Source organism: Pinus tabuliformis, chromosome 1_2, assembly GCF_031772625.1.
Source record: "Pinus tabuliformis cultivar Carrire ecotype Pingquan chromosome 1_2, CPIR1, whole genome shotgun sequence".
Taxonomy (NCBI): Eukaryota; Viridiplantae; Streptophyta; class Pinopsida; order Pinales; family Pinaceae; genus Pinus; species Pinus tabuliformis.
Window position 1 is genome coordinate 57827487 of NC_142298.1, and position 16024 is coordinate 57843510.

Consider the following 16024-nt stretch of genomic DNA (forward strand, 5'->3'; position numbering starts at 1 on the left):
CCAGCTAGGGTTTGTGCAAAAGTACAGAACAAAACTCAGATTCTTTGTGATTTTTGGATGGGTACAGGAAGTATAGGAGGATAGTTATAGGAAGAATTTCGAACGTCACTTCAGAGGTCTATCTGCAAGCTCAAAAACTTCGGATGGGTACAATAGTTCAATGTTTCGGATAAGCATCTTTGTTTTCGGACAATCTTGGCATATCTGTGATGACGAAGACTTCGGATGTGGAGAGAACACAATCACTGTCTCAGCATACTAAACAGTCTCGACACACCTATGATGATCTCGGTGCAGGGAGAAAAAAATCAGTCATAGTCTCGGCCTAGTTATGATGATGAGGATCTAAGTGGTCCCACAATAATACACTCTCGGCATACTAGACAGTCATAATCTCGGCATAATGTGAATGTGAAGGTGCAACAAGGTGCAATGATCTCAGTGATGCAATAATGATGACTTCAGTGTCGCAGCAGTGATGACTTCAGTGGCAGTGATGAAGAAGAGGATTGGTGTCTTGGTCTTGGAGTGGCCTAATGGTCAAGGGTCATGGTCTTGGTATTCATCAATTCGAATCTCTATAAGAAGAATTTTTGTGCGGGTTTTCCTCTCAAAGAGTGAGAGGTTTTGGCCTTGGCAGAAAGCCAACATCTTGTGTTCTTGTTTCTTTTGTTTTGGTAACTATTTGATGAATTGAGAAGACACACTCTAATAATAACAAGCAAAGATTGTGCTAAGAAGAAAAAGTTAAAATACCTCACAAATAGTTAATGGCAAGAAGAATCTCATTATCTTAATTTTCCCTAGATTCTTCAACACATATCAAGTGCCTCCAACGCAACCTTTCTTACTCTCATTCCTAAGAAGACAAACTCCCTATATTTCTCTAAATACAGACCCATCTCCTTATGCAATTTTGTTTATAAAATGATTCTGAACTCCTAGCCATCGGAGTAAAGAAGATTCTCTCTTTGCACATCATCCCGGAGCAGTTCAGATTCCTATCTGATAGAAGAATACAGGAAGTGGTGGCAATTGCTCAAGAGTGCATACACACAATTAAAACGAGGAAGCTGAAAGCATGTCTCATGAAAATAGATCTTATTAGGGCTTATGACAGGGTAGATTGGGAGTTCCTCATAATGATCCTCTACAAAATAGGCTTCCCCCACTGGCATGTCAAATGGATTCTGGCCTATGTATCTTGGGCATCCATGGTTTTATTAATCAACGGTGAGCCTACCGAGTTTTTCAAAATTTCTAGGGTGTTGAGACAAGGATGTGCTCTTTCCCCTCTCCTTTTTATCTTGGTCATCGATGCATTAAGTAGAGACTTGGGACTGAGAAGGAGGCTAGTTCAATAATGGGTTGAAGGGTAACAAGGAATTTTTCTGCAACTCACCTCATGTTCGTGGACGATGTCCTCTATTCTTGGGAAAATAAATTTCCAGAATGGGAGGTTTTTTTACCAGGTTTTAACTAAGTTCGGCAAAGCATCTGGCCTCAACATTAACAAATAAAAACCAGAGATCATATCTGATGCTGGAGATTCTGAGGTGATTCTACAACTCACCTCTTTATTTGGGATCAAAATTAGACCTCTGTCCGGAGGGTTTAAATATTTGGGATGCCATTTAAAGCCCACCAAATATGAGGTCTTGGATTAGACTTGGCTCAGTGATAAATTTAATACATTGCTAGGCTAGTTCAAATGGGTGGGTGGGGTATAGGAGACTCCAAGCAATTTAATCTAGCCTTGCTATCCAAAAACCTATGGCAGGTTTTCATTGGAAATGGTCTATGGCAAGACATAGTTTTTGGAAAATATCTTCAGCAATCAAATTTGGAGGATTGGATTGCAACTGGAGTGCCATCAAGTTCCAAAGCATCCTTTATCTAGCGCAGCCTGAGGACTGCTATCCCTTGGCTATGTGATAATCTATGTTGGCAGGTGGGTGACGGGGAAAGAATTCTCATTGGTCTGGACGCAATCAAGGGATTGCCTAGAAACCATGTCCTTTCTGCCCCTACTATTCAAATGCTCAACTTGCAGGGATTTTGTACCCTTGCAAATCTTAGTAATGGCTACCATTCTGTTCTCTCTTCAACAATCTGGCCCCACGCTTGGGAGATTGGACTTCTGGAGAACCTTGAGTTTGAATGGGAACTCTATCGCAATCAGCTGAGCGAGGCTGGAATCACATTGCCCCAAAAACTGGATAAGCTCATATGGGGTGGGCATGTAGCTACAGGGATTATTTCTGCAAAAGAAGTTGACTCTTATATTTCTATAAATAATCAACCGAACCCATTTGCAAACTAGATTGCTCACATGTGGAAATGGGAAATCCCTCTCAAGCTCAAATGCTTCTCGTGGTTGGCTATCCACAATCGAATCCTTACTTGGGAAAATCTGATGAACAGGGGCTTTCAGGGGTTTGGGAGATGTCCACTATGCAGGCTGTCATTTGAAGATTGTGTACATTTTTTTTTTTAAGTTGCCCATTTGCACTACCTATTTGGGAGGAAGTTTCAAGGTTACTGAAGATTAATACTCAAGTGGACTGCTCTTCAATCTTTTGTTGTCTTGTTTCCTGGACAACAAGATAGAAAGAATACAGAGCAGTCCCTTTGTATATTATTTGGGGGATTTAGAGCTGCAGGAATGGATGTATTTTTGAGGATAAACCCTTGGATGTCAAGATTTCCAACCTCATAATTGTTGCATACTTGCTGGAGATTGGACCCTGGTCTCCCAAGCCTCATTCCTGCTTAATTTCCTATGTTGATTTGGGGGATTTGTTTCCCATTGGATATTTTGACAGAGCCTCTTCTGGAGGATAGTGCCATTGCGGAGTCCTCATTAAGACAAATCCTTCCCAAGCCTATCGCTTCTTTTGGTATTATGGAATTGGCTCTAATTGTAGCACTAAAATAGTGGCCCTTTGGGGAATGTTGCAGTGTGCCCTTTGGCTTGCCATCGAGAAGATCTTGATCATTGGTGATGCAAATTCAATCATCCAATGGGTTCAGGGGAGAAATGCTCTTGAGGTTCCTTCATCATGCAACTGGATGGAGAATATCAGGTCCTTAGTTCCCTTGTTCACCAAGATCTCCTTCCAGCATGTTTATAGAGAGCAGAAAACCGAAGCTGATGCTTTATCCAAGTGAGGCATCTATCATGTCCCCATTTTTATTCTTCTTCATAGTGCATCCAAGGTGGATTTTTAGGTTAGGAGATGGCTAGGTAAATGGAGCAGGGTTATGTCATCAGGGGTTTTGATGGAGTTTTGAGGAGTTTTTATGGGATTTGATGGCATTCGCTTGGCATATTCCATCATCCGCACGGTTTGTCTTTCGTTCCATCACATTCCGACAACTTTAAGAAATCAACATTATTATTGGGCATAACTTAATTAATTATGCTCGAGGTGGCATTCCGAGGAGATTAATTGGTGGAACACCTTAGTGTAATAGCTCGTTTGAACCAGAATGGGAACATCTACAGGATGGGATGGTTAGATGTGAGTTTCAGTAACCTAAGGAGACATGGTGGCCAATTTACCATTTTCCCGCATTAAAAGAATATTTTAATTGAAATAAAAGAGGGAAAAGTGCTCCATGATTAAAATAATTATAAAATAGAAGGTTCTAGAGGAGTCCATCAAATCTATAAAAGAGGAGTCGTCCATTGGAGGACATCTTGGATCTAATATTGTTTCTTGTATGAGAGGTTGAGAACCCGGTTCTCTACTCTAGCAGTACTCTAGCAGTAGCCCCAGGACGGAAACCCTTGGGTGATTCAGTGAGAGTGGGTGAGCACCCATCTCTTCGCTTGGTGAATCCATTCAGGATTCACAGGTTGCAATTTATTGGTTTTCAGTTTGTTTGGGAGGCCGATTGTGGCATTATTGTATATCTGTTTGAAGCCAACTTATCTCAGCTATATGGGTGTATGTGCATATAAACCCCAATTTATTTAATATAATAAAGCTGAGGTTGTTCCTGTTCATTGTGTTATGGGATTGCAGTACTTTTTTTGTTTAATATTACATGGCAATTTTCTGTTTATGAATCAAATTTTTATCTGGAATGTTTCTGAGTTAAAAATTTGAGCTTGTTCCAAATTTATCTCATTTGGGACATTATAGAGCTCTTGAGGTTCCTTCATTATGCAACTAGATGGAGAATATCAGGTCCTTAATTCCCTCATTCACCGAGATCTCCTTCCAGCATGTTTACAGAGAGCAGAAAACCGACGCTGATGCTTTATCAAGCGAGGCATCTCTATCCTTCCGGGGCTGATGCACTTCGAGCATCTGATAAATGGTTCTATTTGCGGAGAAGGGACTTTTGAGATTTAATTCTTCTTGGCCCTCTTGCTCTGTTTATGTTTGGCTTCAGTGGTCAATTACCTTGCCGGATTTTCTTCCTTTTGCCGTTTTTTTCTCTATTTGTGGGCTCGCCGGACCGCCTCTTCCGGATAATGTGTTCTCTCTAGTTTATATTATGTATCTTCTGACTATCCCCTGGTCAATGGTCGTCCCATGTTTCTCGATTTGATTTTTGGTTTTTTGTAATGGCGAGGTTTTGATCTGTATATTCTTTGGGAGATTTGGCACTGCAGGAATGGATGTATTTTTGAGGATAAACCCTCGGATGTCAAGATTTCCAGCCTCACAGTTGTTGTATACTTCCTGGAGATTGGACCTTGGTCTCCCAAGCCTCATTCCTGCTTAATTTCCTATGTTTGATTTGGGGAATTCTTTTCCCATTGGATATTTTGACGGAGCCTCTTCTGGAGGACAGTGCCGGTGCGGAGTCCTCATTAAGACAAATCCTTCCCAAGCCTATCGCTTCTTTTGGCATTGTGGAATTGGCTCTAATTGTAGGCCTGAAATGGTGGCCCTTTGGGGAATGTTGCAGTGTGCCCTTTGGCTTGCCATCGAGAAGATCTTGATCATTCAATCATCCAATGGGTTCAGGGGAGAAATGCTATTGAGGTTCCTTCATTATGCAACTGGATGGAGAATATCAGGTCCTTAATTCCCTCGTTCACCGAGATATCCTTCCAGCATGTTTACAGAGAGCAGAAAACAGGGGCTGATGCTTTATCCAAGCGAGGCATCTCTATCTTTCCGGGGCTGATGCACTTCGAGCATCTGATAAATGGTTCTATTTGCGGAGAAGGAACTTTTGAGATTTAATTCTTCTTGCCCCCTTGCTCTGTTTATGTTTGGCTTCAATGGTCAATTGCCTTGCCGGTTTTTCTTCCTTTTGCCGTTTTTTTTCTCTATTTGTGGGCTCGCCGGACCGCATCTTCCGAATAATGTGTTCTCTCTAGTTTATATTATGTATCTTTGACTATCCCCTGGTCAATGGGCGTCCCATGTTTCTCGATTTGATTTTTGGGTTTTTGTAATGGCGAGGTTTTTTCTGGGTCAACAGATTACTGTCTCCTGTCTATGTATTCGGGCTTGCTGTGTAAAGATCTATGTCCATGTAAACACCTCTTTAATCAATGAAGGTTGTTTTGTTTTTTTTCTCCTGAAAAAACCTACACTACGATGTGCAATTTAAACAAAAATCATAGGGAAAGTTTAGACAGTCCTCTGGAAGCTAATCGATAAAAGTCATCAATTGCTTGTACACTATATGTTAATTTGATGTGCGTCTGTCTGGAGCATTCATGCAGAGCATTCTATCGTTTTTCGATGCAGGTACACGTACGCAGGGAACTTAAAAATTTATCATTGGATCCTCCAATATCAGCTTGCAAAGTTTTCTTGGGGGTTGCTTGGCAGAAAAGCACATTGTTTCAGGAAAGAATAACAAAAAAATGTATGCGAAATTTCACAAGACTACTCAAGGAGAACACAGAATTGATTGTTACAGAGCTGCTTGCCTATAACAACAATAGTTTGTTCTGATAGAATATGTTCTCCAGTAGCAAATATTGTATCAAATGTCAAATTCAGTCCATTGCAGGAGTATACCGTTTCCTTTAAATAAAATAGACTTGGTGAATAAGTCCATCTGTTGGAAATTCACAAAAGCCTCAGCGTTGAAAACTCCAAAGGAGTACAAAACGAATAAAATTTAGCCATAGCAGATGCGGAAGGAGTCTCAGGAATTTGTTCTTCTCTGCCCTATACACCATGTACAGGGGTACTCTGTGCGGCATTTTAATAATTGTCCACTTAAATAAGGCTATTCATTATTTCCATCTTGGATATCTGCTGTATCATAATTGTTTTAGCAACAACCTATGATTTATTCCGAGTGAGGTATTTGTGGATTAATATCAACCCCGCCTCCCCCTGAGAATGTTATAATGCCATGTTAGCTAACCTGCATGTACCATTTGAATTCCAAAATGCTATATTGTATTGAAATGTTCAATGGAACACGCTCCAAAATTATGAACCAGTTACAGATGTCACACTTAATGATGCCTTCGACAATTTGTGTACTAGCCACCATTATACAAACAGCTATATTAGATTTTGGAGCTTTTGAAAGCATATGAGCTTTACCAGCGGCAAGAGACCAGCTGTTATCAAGGTTGTTTATGATGGTAATTGAATGCATGAAAAATAATAAAAGATAATTTTATTGTTGCCAGTTTTATGTCTGTTGTTTGGGTAAAGATGCCTATTTACATTGCGTTAATGTTTGAAACATTTTCTAACTAAAAGTTGTTTTTTTTTAAATGAGAGAATCGTGATGGAACCCAAGATAGACAATAAATAGTGTTTTACGTTCCACTTTCGTAAACAGTGAACGTGTTCTTAATTAATCTTCATATAGATCACGATTGCATCGAACCTGTATTAGCATAGATCCTAGTTTTGGTGTTTTTGTTGAGCACCTAGAGGGATTGAAAAAAAAGGCAAGATGGGGAAATTAAAAATTATGTAGAATGTGAGCTTTCATAATTTTATATTGGTGGTAAATTAAAATTTTTGTATACTTATCACTCACGAGCATTAAGGTTATGTTGAATTTATGGTAGATTTAAGGTTTGAGATAAATTATATACTCTTTTTTATGATATTAAGTAATTGTCGAAAAAAATGGGAGTTGAATCATATCTTTAGAACAGCAAAGCTTGATAATATATATATATATATATATATATATTTCAAAAAAGAAAAAACACAGCGTTCATTAATAATAAAAGTTTGGCTAAGAGCTCGTCTTCCTCGGACGTAAGGAAACAGGTTAACGGCCCAAGACCCAGAGGCATCTGGCAGGAGTGAGAGCCTGCTCCCGATTACGGACCACCAGCAGGGTTATGTCAGGTGGCGTGGTTTTTCTATTTAACAGTGATGAGTCATCCCAGCATTCGCGGATAGCAGCCAGAGATGGCTGTCCTCACTGTTGGTTTGACACCTGAGTTGATAGGTTTTACCACCTTCGGAAAAAAAAAAAAAAAAAAAATTGTTACATATGCATTGTTCTTCGTCCAGTTCCATCGCAAAGCCGTACAGGCCACATATCTATCTTCTTACCTCTATCCCTATCCCTGAACTAGTGACGCAGGTTGTCTTTTTAAACAAAAAACAATTTAAGGAAGCATAATAAACCTAATCATATACGTTTGTGACTCATATCTCTGCGACTCAACAGGAACATGTAGCTCAAACAAAACAGGCGATGACGATTGTCACTCTTTTCGACTGTGTTGCAGAAACATAATCGCTCAAACAGAACAGAGTCCTCGAAATCCTATCGAAACATGCTCTCAATATATAATAAAACCAGATTGTTGAATGGAGCCACTCTGAGAAAGCGTAAATTTGATCTGGCCAGGCTCAATACTACTACCCTCCTTGGATAGACCATCTACCACATGGTTTTGTACTCGGTATATGTGAGAATGAAATCCTCTTGAATCGCGTTGTCAGAAGCCTAATCCTCTGCTTCCAATTTGTCAACATAGGTGACTCCAATTTTGATCTCATTTCAACCCAATCGATGATCAATATGTCCATCTCCTCGATGTCCAGCCAATTGGTGCAAAATACAAAGAGCCAAAAGTTCAGCTCTGGTGTTGGATCCCACCCCACTGTACCAGCAAAAATGGAAAAACTCATACGGCTTTGGTGCAAAATAAAACACCCCAAAGAGCCAAAAGTTCAGCTCTGGTGTTGGATCCCACCCCACTGTACCAGCAAAAATGGAAAAACTCATCCGGCTTCAAAGATATAACCACCCACTGCCACATACCTCATTTGTGGAAGCCCCATCAAAACAACCAACGGGCATCTTGCCCACACGTCCTTCCTCTGATAGTTGTGATACGTCCTTCCTCTGATAGTTGCGATGTATATATAAAGTAGGAAATTTACATTTTAATAACATTTATATTTAACAAAGAAAGAGAATTTGGTTGAAAACAACCTATCCATGTAAGATAGAGTAGAATAATATAACGTTTTCATTAAACATCCAGGGAGAGAGAATATGCATGTAAGGGAAAGTATAATAATACAATTTTTTTTATTAGACATCCATGAAATTATGTTGAGAAAATTTAGTTGAAAGCAACATATGCATGTAAGGGAAGTATAACAATATAATTTTTTTATAAAACATCCATGAAATTATGTTGGGTTATCTGATTGGGTGTTATATTGACAAAATTGCATAGAATTGAAATGGTAGGAAATAAAAGTATTACATAATTAGTAAATGTGAAAGAGTAAATTAGTGTTTTTTTAATTGAACATTAATGAGATGATATCAACTTATAAATCAGTATTTTTATTAATGAGATGATATCAACTTATAAATTAGTGTTTTTCTTAATTGAACAATGATGAGATAATATCAACCTATGGAAAGGGATATTACATCTTCATGTTTTCCACTAATGGAATAGAATAGAGAGGATAGCAAACAAAAAAAGGTACATAGTTAAATATATAGAAGGCTGAGTGGACAACTATAGTCTAATGACTATAATAAACAATAATAACATAGATATACACTTGTAACAAAGAGAATTTAAATATTTGATACATTACTTAATAAAATGAGGAGATAAATTATAAATAAAATGATATCATATAAATTATTTCTTTATACAAGTTTTGCATGACTTATTTTATTAGAGTTTTTCAATATGACTAGCTAACTCTTTTAACTCACACTTTTTGTTTAATTAGCATTGCTTTCTAAAGCTACAATATTTTTATTTCTTATAACACCATATTTTTAAAATTTCCAAACTTGCTTTTATACAAAGTTTTTGTGAAATGTTTGCAATTCATTCTCTAATGATTTGCTTTACAACAATTCTAATGAACTTTTGATATGCTTTGTTTTAGGATGATAAATTAGATTTTCTACAACAATTCTAATGAACTTTTGATATGCTTTGTTTTAGGATGATAAATTAGATTTTCTATTGAATGTTTTCTTATTTATTACTAAAATATTATGGTGTTGCATATATTTGACATTAAAACTACATCTATAAGAATGGGTGTATGTGTGTAAGCAAGATTGTCTTGTATGTTGTTCTAACAATTGCCTTGTACTTTGTTTGATTGATGAGAACAGCATGGTGATTTGTTTCTTAGGCTCCATGATATTTCTAAGGTTGAAGTAATATCTTGATTGTGTATTATTTAAACAATTTAATCAATTCAAGTGAATAAAACCAATTAATCTAAAAATGCAAGTTTATGTATATTTTGTTTTCAAGATATTACTTTCACATATTTAAGATTTCTTTTGTTGCTTGCTAAATGCCATGAATCTATAAATTACACCCAGTGTATAGCTTATGCTTGTTTTCACCATTGTAATGAATTATTTCCATAAAGTAGCATATGTGGCCTTTTAATGATTATCAACAAGCAAATTTATAATCAAATTTGCACTCAAAACATGATAAATGTTGCAGCTGGTCTCTCTCTCTCACACACATGTATGTATGTATGTATGGGGTTGAGCGTACTTGGCATTGCTAATATCCCACAAAAGGTTAAAATCGTAGTAATCTTAACAAAGATGTTGTTGCCAAAGGTTAGCAACATTATTGGTTGTCCATTGGATGAAGAGTGAAAACTCAAGGGAAGACCAAATGCTTGATCCTCATTGACATTGAATTTTTGTTGAAGCACAGGGGATTTCTCCTCTAAAATGGCTAGAATAAAAAGAAATGAGTGATCTCCTATTGACATTGAACTTAAGTTTAAGCATAGGAGATTCCTCCTCTAAAGTGACTAGAACAAAAGGAAAGGAGGGTGAGATAGGAAAGACAATTCATGAGATTATTAATTATAATTTTCCATTAGAATGTTGAGTTGAATATGTTGTCAATGTGACAAACACCCTCCAAAATTTTACCTACACTTAAATTTTGGAGCCTACTATGCATCTTGCGATCGATCAAAGTCATTTGCTCAATTCGCAACAAGTTCATGAGCACATTGTTTTACGCAAGCTTGAATAGGCATAGCACAATCCATCAAGACAATCTTTGTGCAAGGTTCAATCCATGTCGATAGTTAGTGCGCACTATCATTGACAATGTCTTACATTTGGCTGCGTTTGTACTTCTATTTTAGTGAGTTTTCAAACTATCAGTTTTGCGCACATTCTCTTTCGCAAGTATCGTTTTCATGTTTTCGACTATTGATTTTGCTTGTTTTCACTTTAATTGGTATCACTTTCATGTTATCTTTGCTCTGGCATGTGTCGCTTTCACCATCGTTCACATATTGCAAGTGTCATTCACAATTTTCCTACTCATATAGCAAATGTCATCTTTTAGCATGTTAAGTGTCGCACATTGTATAAAAGCTAGTTCTGGTGTGTTTCAAGGGGTAATATTTGCGATAATGAGTTGTTCTTGTCATGTAGACATGTTTTTCACTCATTACCAAGTGTTGCACAAGTGTCATCACGGTCGTCGCAAAGTGTATCTTTGGTGTTGCACCTGTCGTAAGTCACCACAAAGTTGTCGCACTGAGAGAAGTATGTTGTTCAAGTGTTTTGGATAATCTATTTTGTGTTGTAAATTGTTTGTGTGATCACAATCAAGTTTTTTCATTGTTCACATCAACTTCTTGATTCCCACACTTAGTCAAAACTGGAAAATTTCCTAATAGGGAAACCTGGCCTCAAGATACAACCCTTCTTCTTGGCAGTACGCAATGCACAATTCTTGTCTCCCTGAGCTCCCCAACTACGCAATCACAGTGCCTAAGCTCAGCCTCTGACCTCCAAAACTGTGTAATTTCTCTCTCCTGCCCAGTCAGAACTGTGTATTGCGTAGTTTCAAGGCTCAGGCCTCAGCCCTCAGCTCATGAATTGTGCAATTGCGCAATCACCTGGCCTACTCTGCCTTCCAAAACTGCGCAATGGGAAAATTTAGTGCTCAAGCCCTCAACCTGGCTCCTTGAGCTCCCCAACTGTGCAATATTCTTGCGCAATCCAGCTTGAACTATGCATTATGCAGTCTCAAGGCTCAAGCTTGACCCTTGACTTCCTGAGTTGTGCAATTGCGTAGTCATTGAGCCTCTCCCTCAGCTTGCCACCCAGTTCCAGCTCAATCATTGGATTATCTTGCAACATCTTAGACTAGGGATTTATCGAACTGATGTCATCTTGTCATGAGTGAATTACATATGCAGGTACTTTATCATGCTATGGCGGGATGATGAAGAAGGATATGGAGAAGGAGAACATGCTAGAAGACACCTCTGGAGCTGGGAATGTAAGTTGATCAACTAGGAGAAAGAAAAGGGACATTAGTTTGCAACCACAACTCAAGACCTAATAACACTAAAGACTCCTCATCTCTAAGCCATATGGAGGTGGAAGATGTTGGAAGTTTGACAACGAATTATGTAAATACGAGTAATAATTGTATTAGTTACTACTAGTTAGTTTTATACCGAAACAGCAGTTATGTAACGGAGGAGGCTTGTATAAAACTATTGAATGCCCGAGAAATGTAATCATGGAGAATCATTGTTGATTGAATAGAGATTCCAATCCCTTGCCTCGTGGATGTTTCCTTGACACCCTATCAAGGTTTTACCACATAAATCCTGTGTTGTTCTTTGTGTGTTTGAATTCAGTTTTCCAGTTAGTTATGAGCTTTTCTTGGTCAATGTGTAACTGAATGTTTATTTTCTTTCCTCATTTCCCCTATTAGAACTACACCTATGCCTGATTGTTGAGACGTTGCGTGGACCACTGCTCTCTACGTGGATTGGCAAGGAGGCCCATTTGTTGCTTACGAAGAGGCTGTATTCTATGCATATTGGTTGAAGAAGCCAGAGCCACCGCTGGTGTAGTGCATTGTCTAGAGCTCAAAGAGCAGTTTGCAAGAAAGAAGACGCTGGTCAAAGCTGCGTGAAAGGCCGGGTATTTTTTTCCCAAAAATTGTTGAATAAATTCAGGGTTTGTTAAAGGGTTTTCTTTGAATCGAAAAAACAAAGGTTTTTCCTTTTAGGAAACTGAAATTAACAAAAGGAATTTTCAGAAAAATGTTGTAGGTTTTCTAAGTCAATTTGTGAAAAATTTTCAAGAAAATTGAAGTAGGAAGCATTAAAAACTTGGAAATCCTTTGTTGGAAGAAGACAATTAATTTTTTTTTTAAGAAACCCTAGTTGAAAGAACGAAACCCTAGGAGGAAAGAAATGGTCAAGATGTTGAATGCAAAATTCGAAGTGGAGAAATTCACTGGCAAGAGCAATTTTGCTCTTTGGAAACTGAAAGTTAGGGATCTACTTGTTGCACAAGGCATTGGATGGGGCAACTAAGAAACCTGCAACCATGACTGATTCAGACTGGGAGGACCTGGATGCCCGAGCTCTCAGTACCTTCAGGTTGTGCCTGGTGGATGAAGTTCTCTTCAACATTGTTGAAGAGAGTATAGCTTCAGGATTGTGGAAAAAAACTGGAAAAGCTCTATATGACAAAGTCATTAACCAATAGAATTTATCTGAAAAGACAATTGTACAGTATGAAAGAGGGTTCAAAAGTTGCAGAACATTTGAATGTTTTTAATACACTTATATGTCAATTAACAGATATGGAAGTTAAAATTCAAGAAGAAGATAAAGCCATAACCTTGCTGTGTTCTCTACCCGAATCATGGGATCACTTCATAACTTCAATCAGCTTGAGCACTGCTGATTCTTTGAAGTTTGAATCAGTCATGGGAGCTCTCTTGTCTGAAGAAGTACGAAGGAAATACAGTACTGAAACAGCTACATCAGAAGCCATAGTCAAAGGAAAGAGGGGAAAACCAAGGGGGTCTTCCAGATCTAAATCGAAGGGAAAGAAGTGTAAGGTAAAATGTTGGCACTGCAATAAAATTGGACACTTGAAGAAAGACTGTTGGAAACAAAAAGAATCCGATAACCTGAAGAATGAAGCGAATCAGGTTGATTCAGGTATGATAGACGAAGTTTTATCTGCTGAAGAATTATGTATGATAGATGAAACTTCACCTAAATGTAATGTCTCTCAGGGTTTAGAAAACTAGCTGTTAGACTCTAGTGCTTCTCATCACATGTGTCCACACAGAAATTGGTTTACTTTGTATGAAAATGTAAATGGTAGTTCTGTGTTTATGGGTAATAATGTGTCATGTCGGACTATTGGGATGGGGAATATCAGGATTAATATGTATGATAACACAATTAGAACATTAACTAGTGTTAGACATGTACCTGATTTGAAGAAAATTTTGATTTCTTTGGGCGTGTTGGATTCAGATGATTATAAGTTTATAGGTCAGGATGGCGTCTTGAAAGTCTTTAAAGGAGCCCTAGTGGTTATGAAAGCAGAAAAGGTCAGAAATATTTACAAGTTAAAAGGAAGTACTCAGGTCAGTGAAGCAGCGGTTGCGTCAGAAAAGGAAGAAGCAGGTACTTGTCTATGGCATCAGCAATTAGCTCATATGAGCAAGAAAGGTCTTCAGATATTGATGAAACGTAAATCTCTTCCCGATCTGAAATCCTTGAAGTTAGATTTCTGTAAACATTGTGTGTATGGAAAACAGTGTAAACAGAGATTTAAAGTTGGAAATCATAATAGTAAAGATATTTTAGACTATATTCATTCTGATCTGTGGGACCATCCCCTGTTGTATCATATGGAGGTGCTCTATATTTTTTAACGTTTATTGATGATTTCTCCCGTAAAGTTTGGGTCTTTATGCTAAAAAAGAAAGTTGATGTATTCAATGTCTTTAAACAATTTAAAGCAATGGTAGAGAAAAGAACAGGGAAATCTATTAAATGTTTAAGAACTGACAATGGTGGTGAGTTCACTTCAAAAGAATTTGAACAAAACTGTAAGGATGAGGGAATTATTAGACACAAAACTATTGTTTATACTCCTCAGCAAAATGGTGTTGTTGAGCGTATGAATTAGACTCTTATGGAAAGAGCCAGAAGCATGATTAGCAATGCTAACTTGCAAAAGGAGTTGTGGGCAGAAGCAGTATCTACTGCTTGTCATTTAGTTAACAGATCACCTTTAGTAGCATTTAATTGTAAAATTTCTGAAGAAGTTTGGACAGGTCAATCTTGTAATTATTCACATTTAAGGATATTTGGCTATGATGCTTATTCTCTTATTTTGAAAAATCAGCGTTCAAAATTAGATCCAAAATCGAAATGTTATGTCTTTGTTGGGTATGACTATGCAGTGAAAGGATACAGGTTGTGGGATCCTACATTTCCGAAGATAGTCATTAGTAGAGATGTAACATTTGATGAATCTTCTCTTTTAAAATCAAATGTTGAAAGAATTGAACAGGAACAGGTATCACCAAATCAACAAGTTTAGCTGGAGGCTAGACCTTTTGGTGACAGTCAAAAGGAAGGAGAGACTTATGGAGAAAAAGGTGTTGAAGACACAAAGGAAGCTATTGAAGCTTCTGAACCAGTTCAAGTTTCTGAACCAGTTTAGCAACCAGTCGCTCTAAGAAGGTCTACAAGGGAAAGAAAAACTCCCAAAAGTTATGAAGATTCTGCTTCATCTTTTGCTTTGATTACTGAAGATGGGGAACCTTCTTGTTATCAGGAAGCAGTAGATGACACAGATAGCGAAAAATGGAAAATGGCTATGGAAGAAGAAATGGATTCCTTAGCCAAGAACAATACCTGGGATCTTGTAGAGCTTCCTGAAGGGAGAAGTGTTGTTGGATGCAAGTGGGTCTTCAAACTGAAACGGAAAGTTGATGGAAGTATCGAAAGGTATAAGGCGAGACTGGTAGCAAAATGGTATTCTCAGGTTGAAGGTAGAGACTTTCATGAGATTTTTTCTCTAGTTGTAAAACTTGTTTCTATTCGTACTGTGTTGGCACTAACTGCGTTACTTAATCTTGAGTTAGAACAGTTAGATGTTAAAACAACTTTTCTACATGGTGATTTGAATGAAGAGATATATATGGAACAGCCAGAAGGTTTTGTACAAGGTTGCAACAAAAGATTAGTTTGCAAGCTTAGGAAATCATTGTATGGTCTGAGGCAATCTCCCAGACAATGATACAAGAAGTTTGATTTCTTCATGGTGAGCCAGAACTTTATAAGAAGTGAGTATGATCATTGTGTATACTTCAAGGTGAGCCAGAACTTTATAAGAAGTGAGTATGATCATTGTGTATACTTCAAAAGTTTCAATGGCATATTCATTATCTTAGCTTTGTATGTTGACGATATGCTTATTGCAAGCAAAAGCATGGAAGAGATCAACAGGGTAAAGGCTCAGCTCTCTAGGACGTTTGATATGAAGGATGTTGGAGCAGCAAAACATATCTTGGGCATGGAAATACACAAAGACAGGAAAGTGGTAAGCTTTGGTTATCACAGCAGAAGTATGTGGAGAAAATACTTGAAATGTTCTCTATGAACAATGTGAAACCTGTTCATGTTCCACTAGCTTCCCATTTTAAGCTTTCTTCGGTTTTGAGTCCTATAACTGATGAAGAAAAGCAGTATATGTCTCATGTACCATATCTAAATGTTGTAGGCAACTTAATGTA

At 37.7% G+C, this 16024-nt stretch overlaps 1 protein-coding gene across 4 annotated transcripts in view; it reads left to right on the plus strand.

Annotated features, from left to right (window-relative positions):
• LOC149204414 (C2 and GRAM domain-containing protein At1g03370-like) overlaps positions 1-6154 on the plus strand; it is a 514970-nt gene extending 508816 nt beyond the window's left edge. For all 4 annotated transcript variants that reach the window (XM_089394709.1, XM_089394711.1, XM_089394708.1 and 1 more), the window contains one exon: positions 5721-6154. In XM_089394709.1, coding sequence (XP_089250835.1) covers positions 5721-5930 — 210 coding nt within the window. In that variant the 3' untranslated portion in view covers positions 5931-6154. The remainder of the gene's footprint in view (positions 1-5720) is intronic.
• Positions 6155-16024: the final 9870 nt, after the last annotated feature.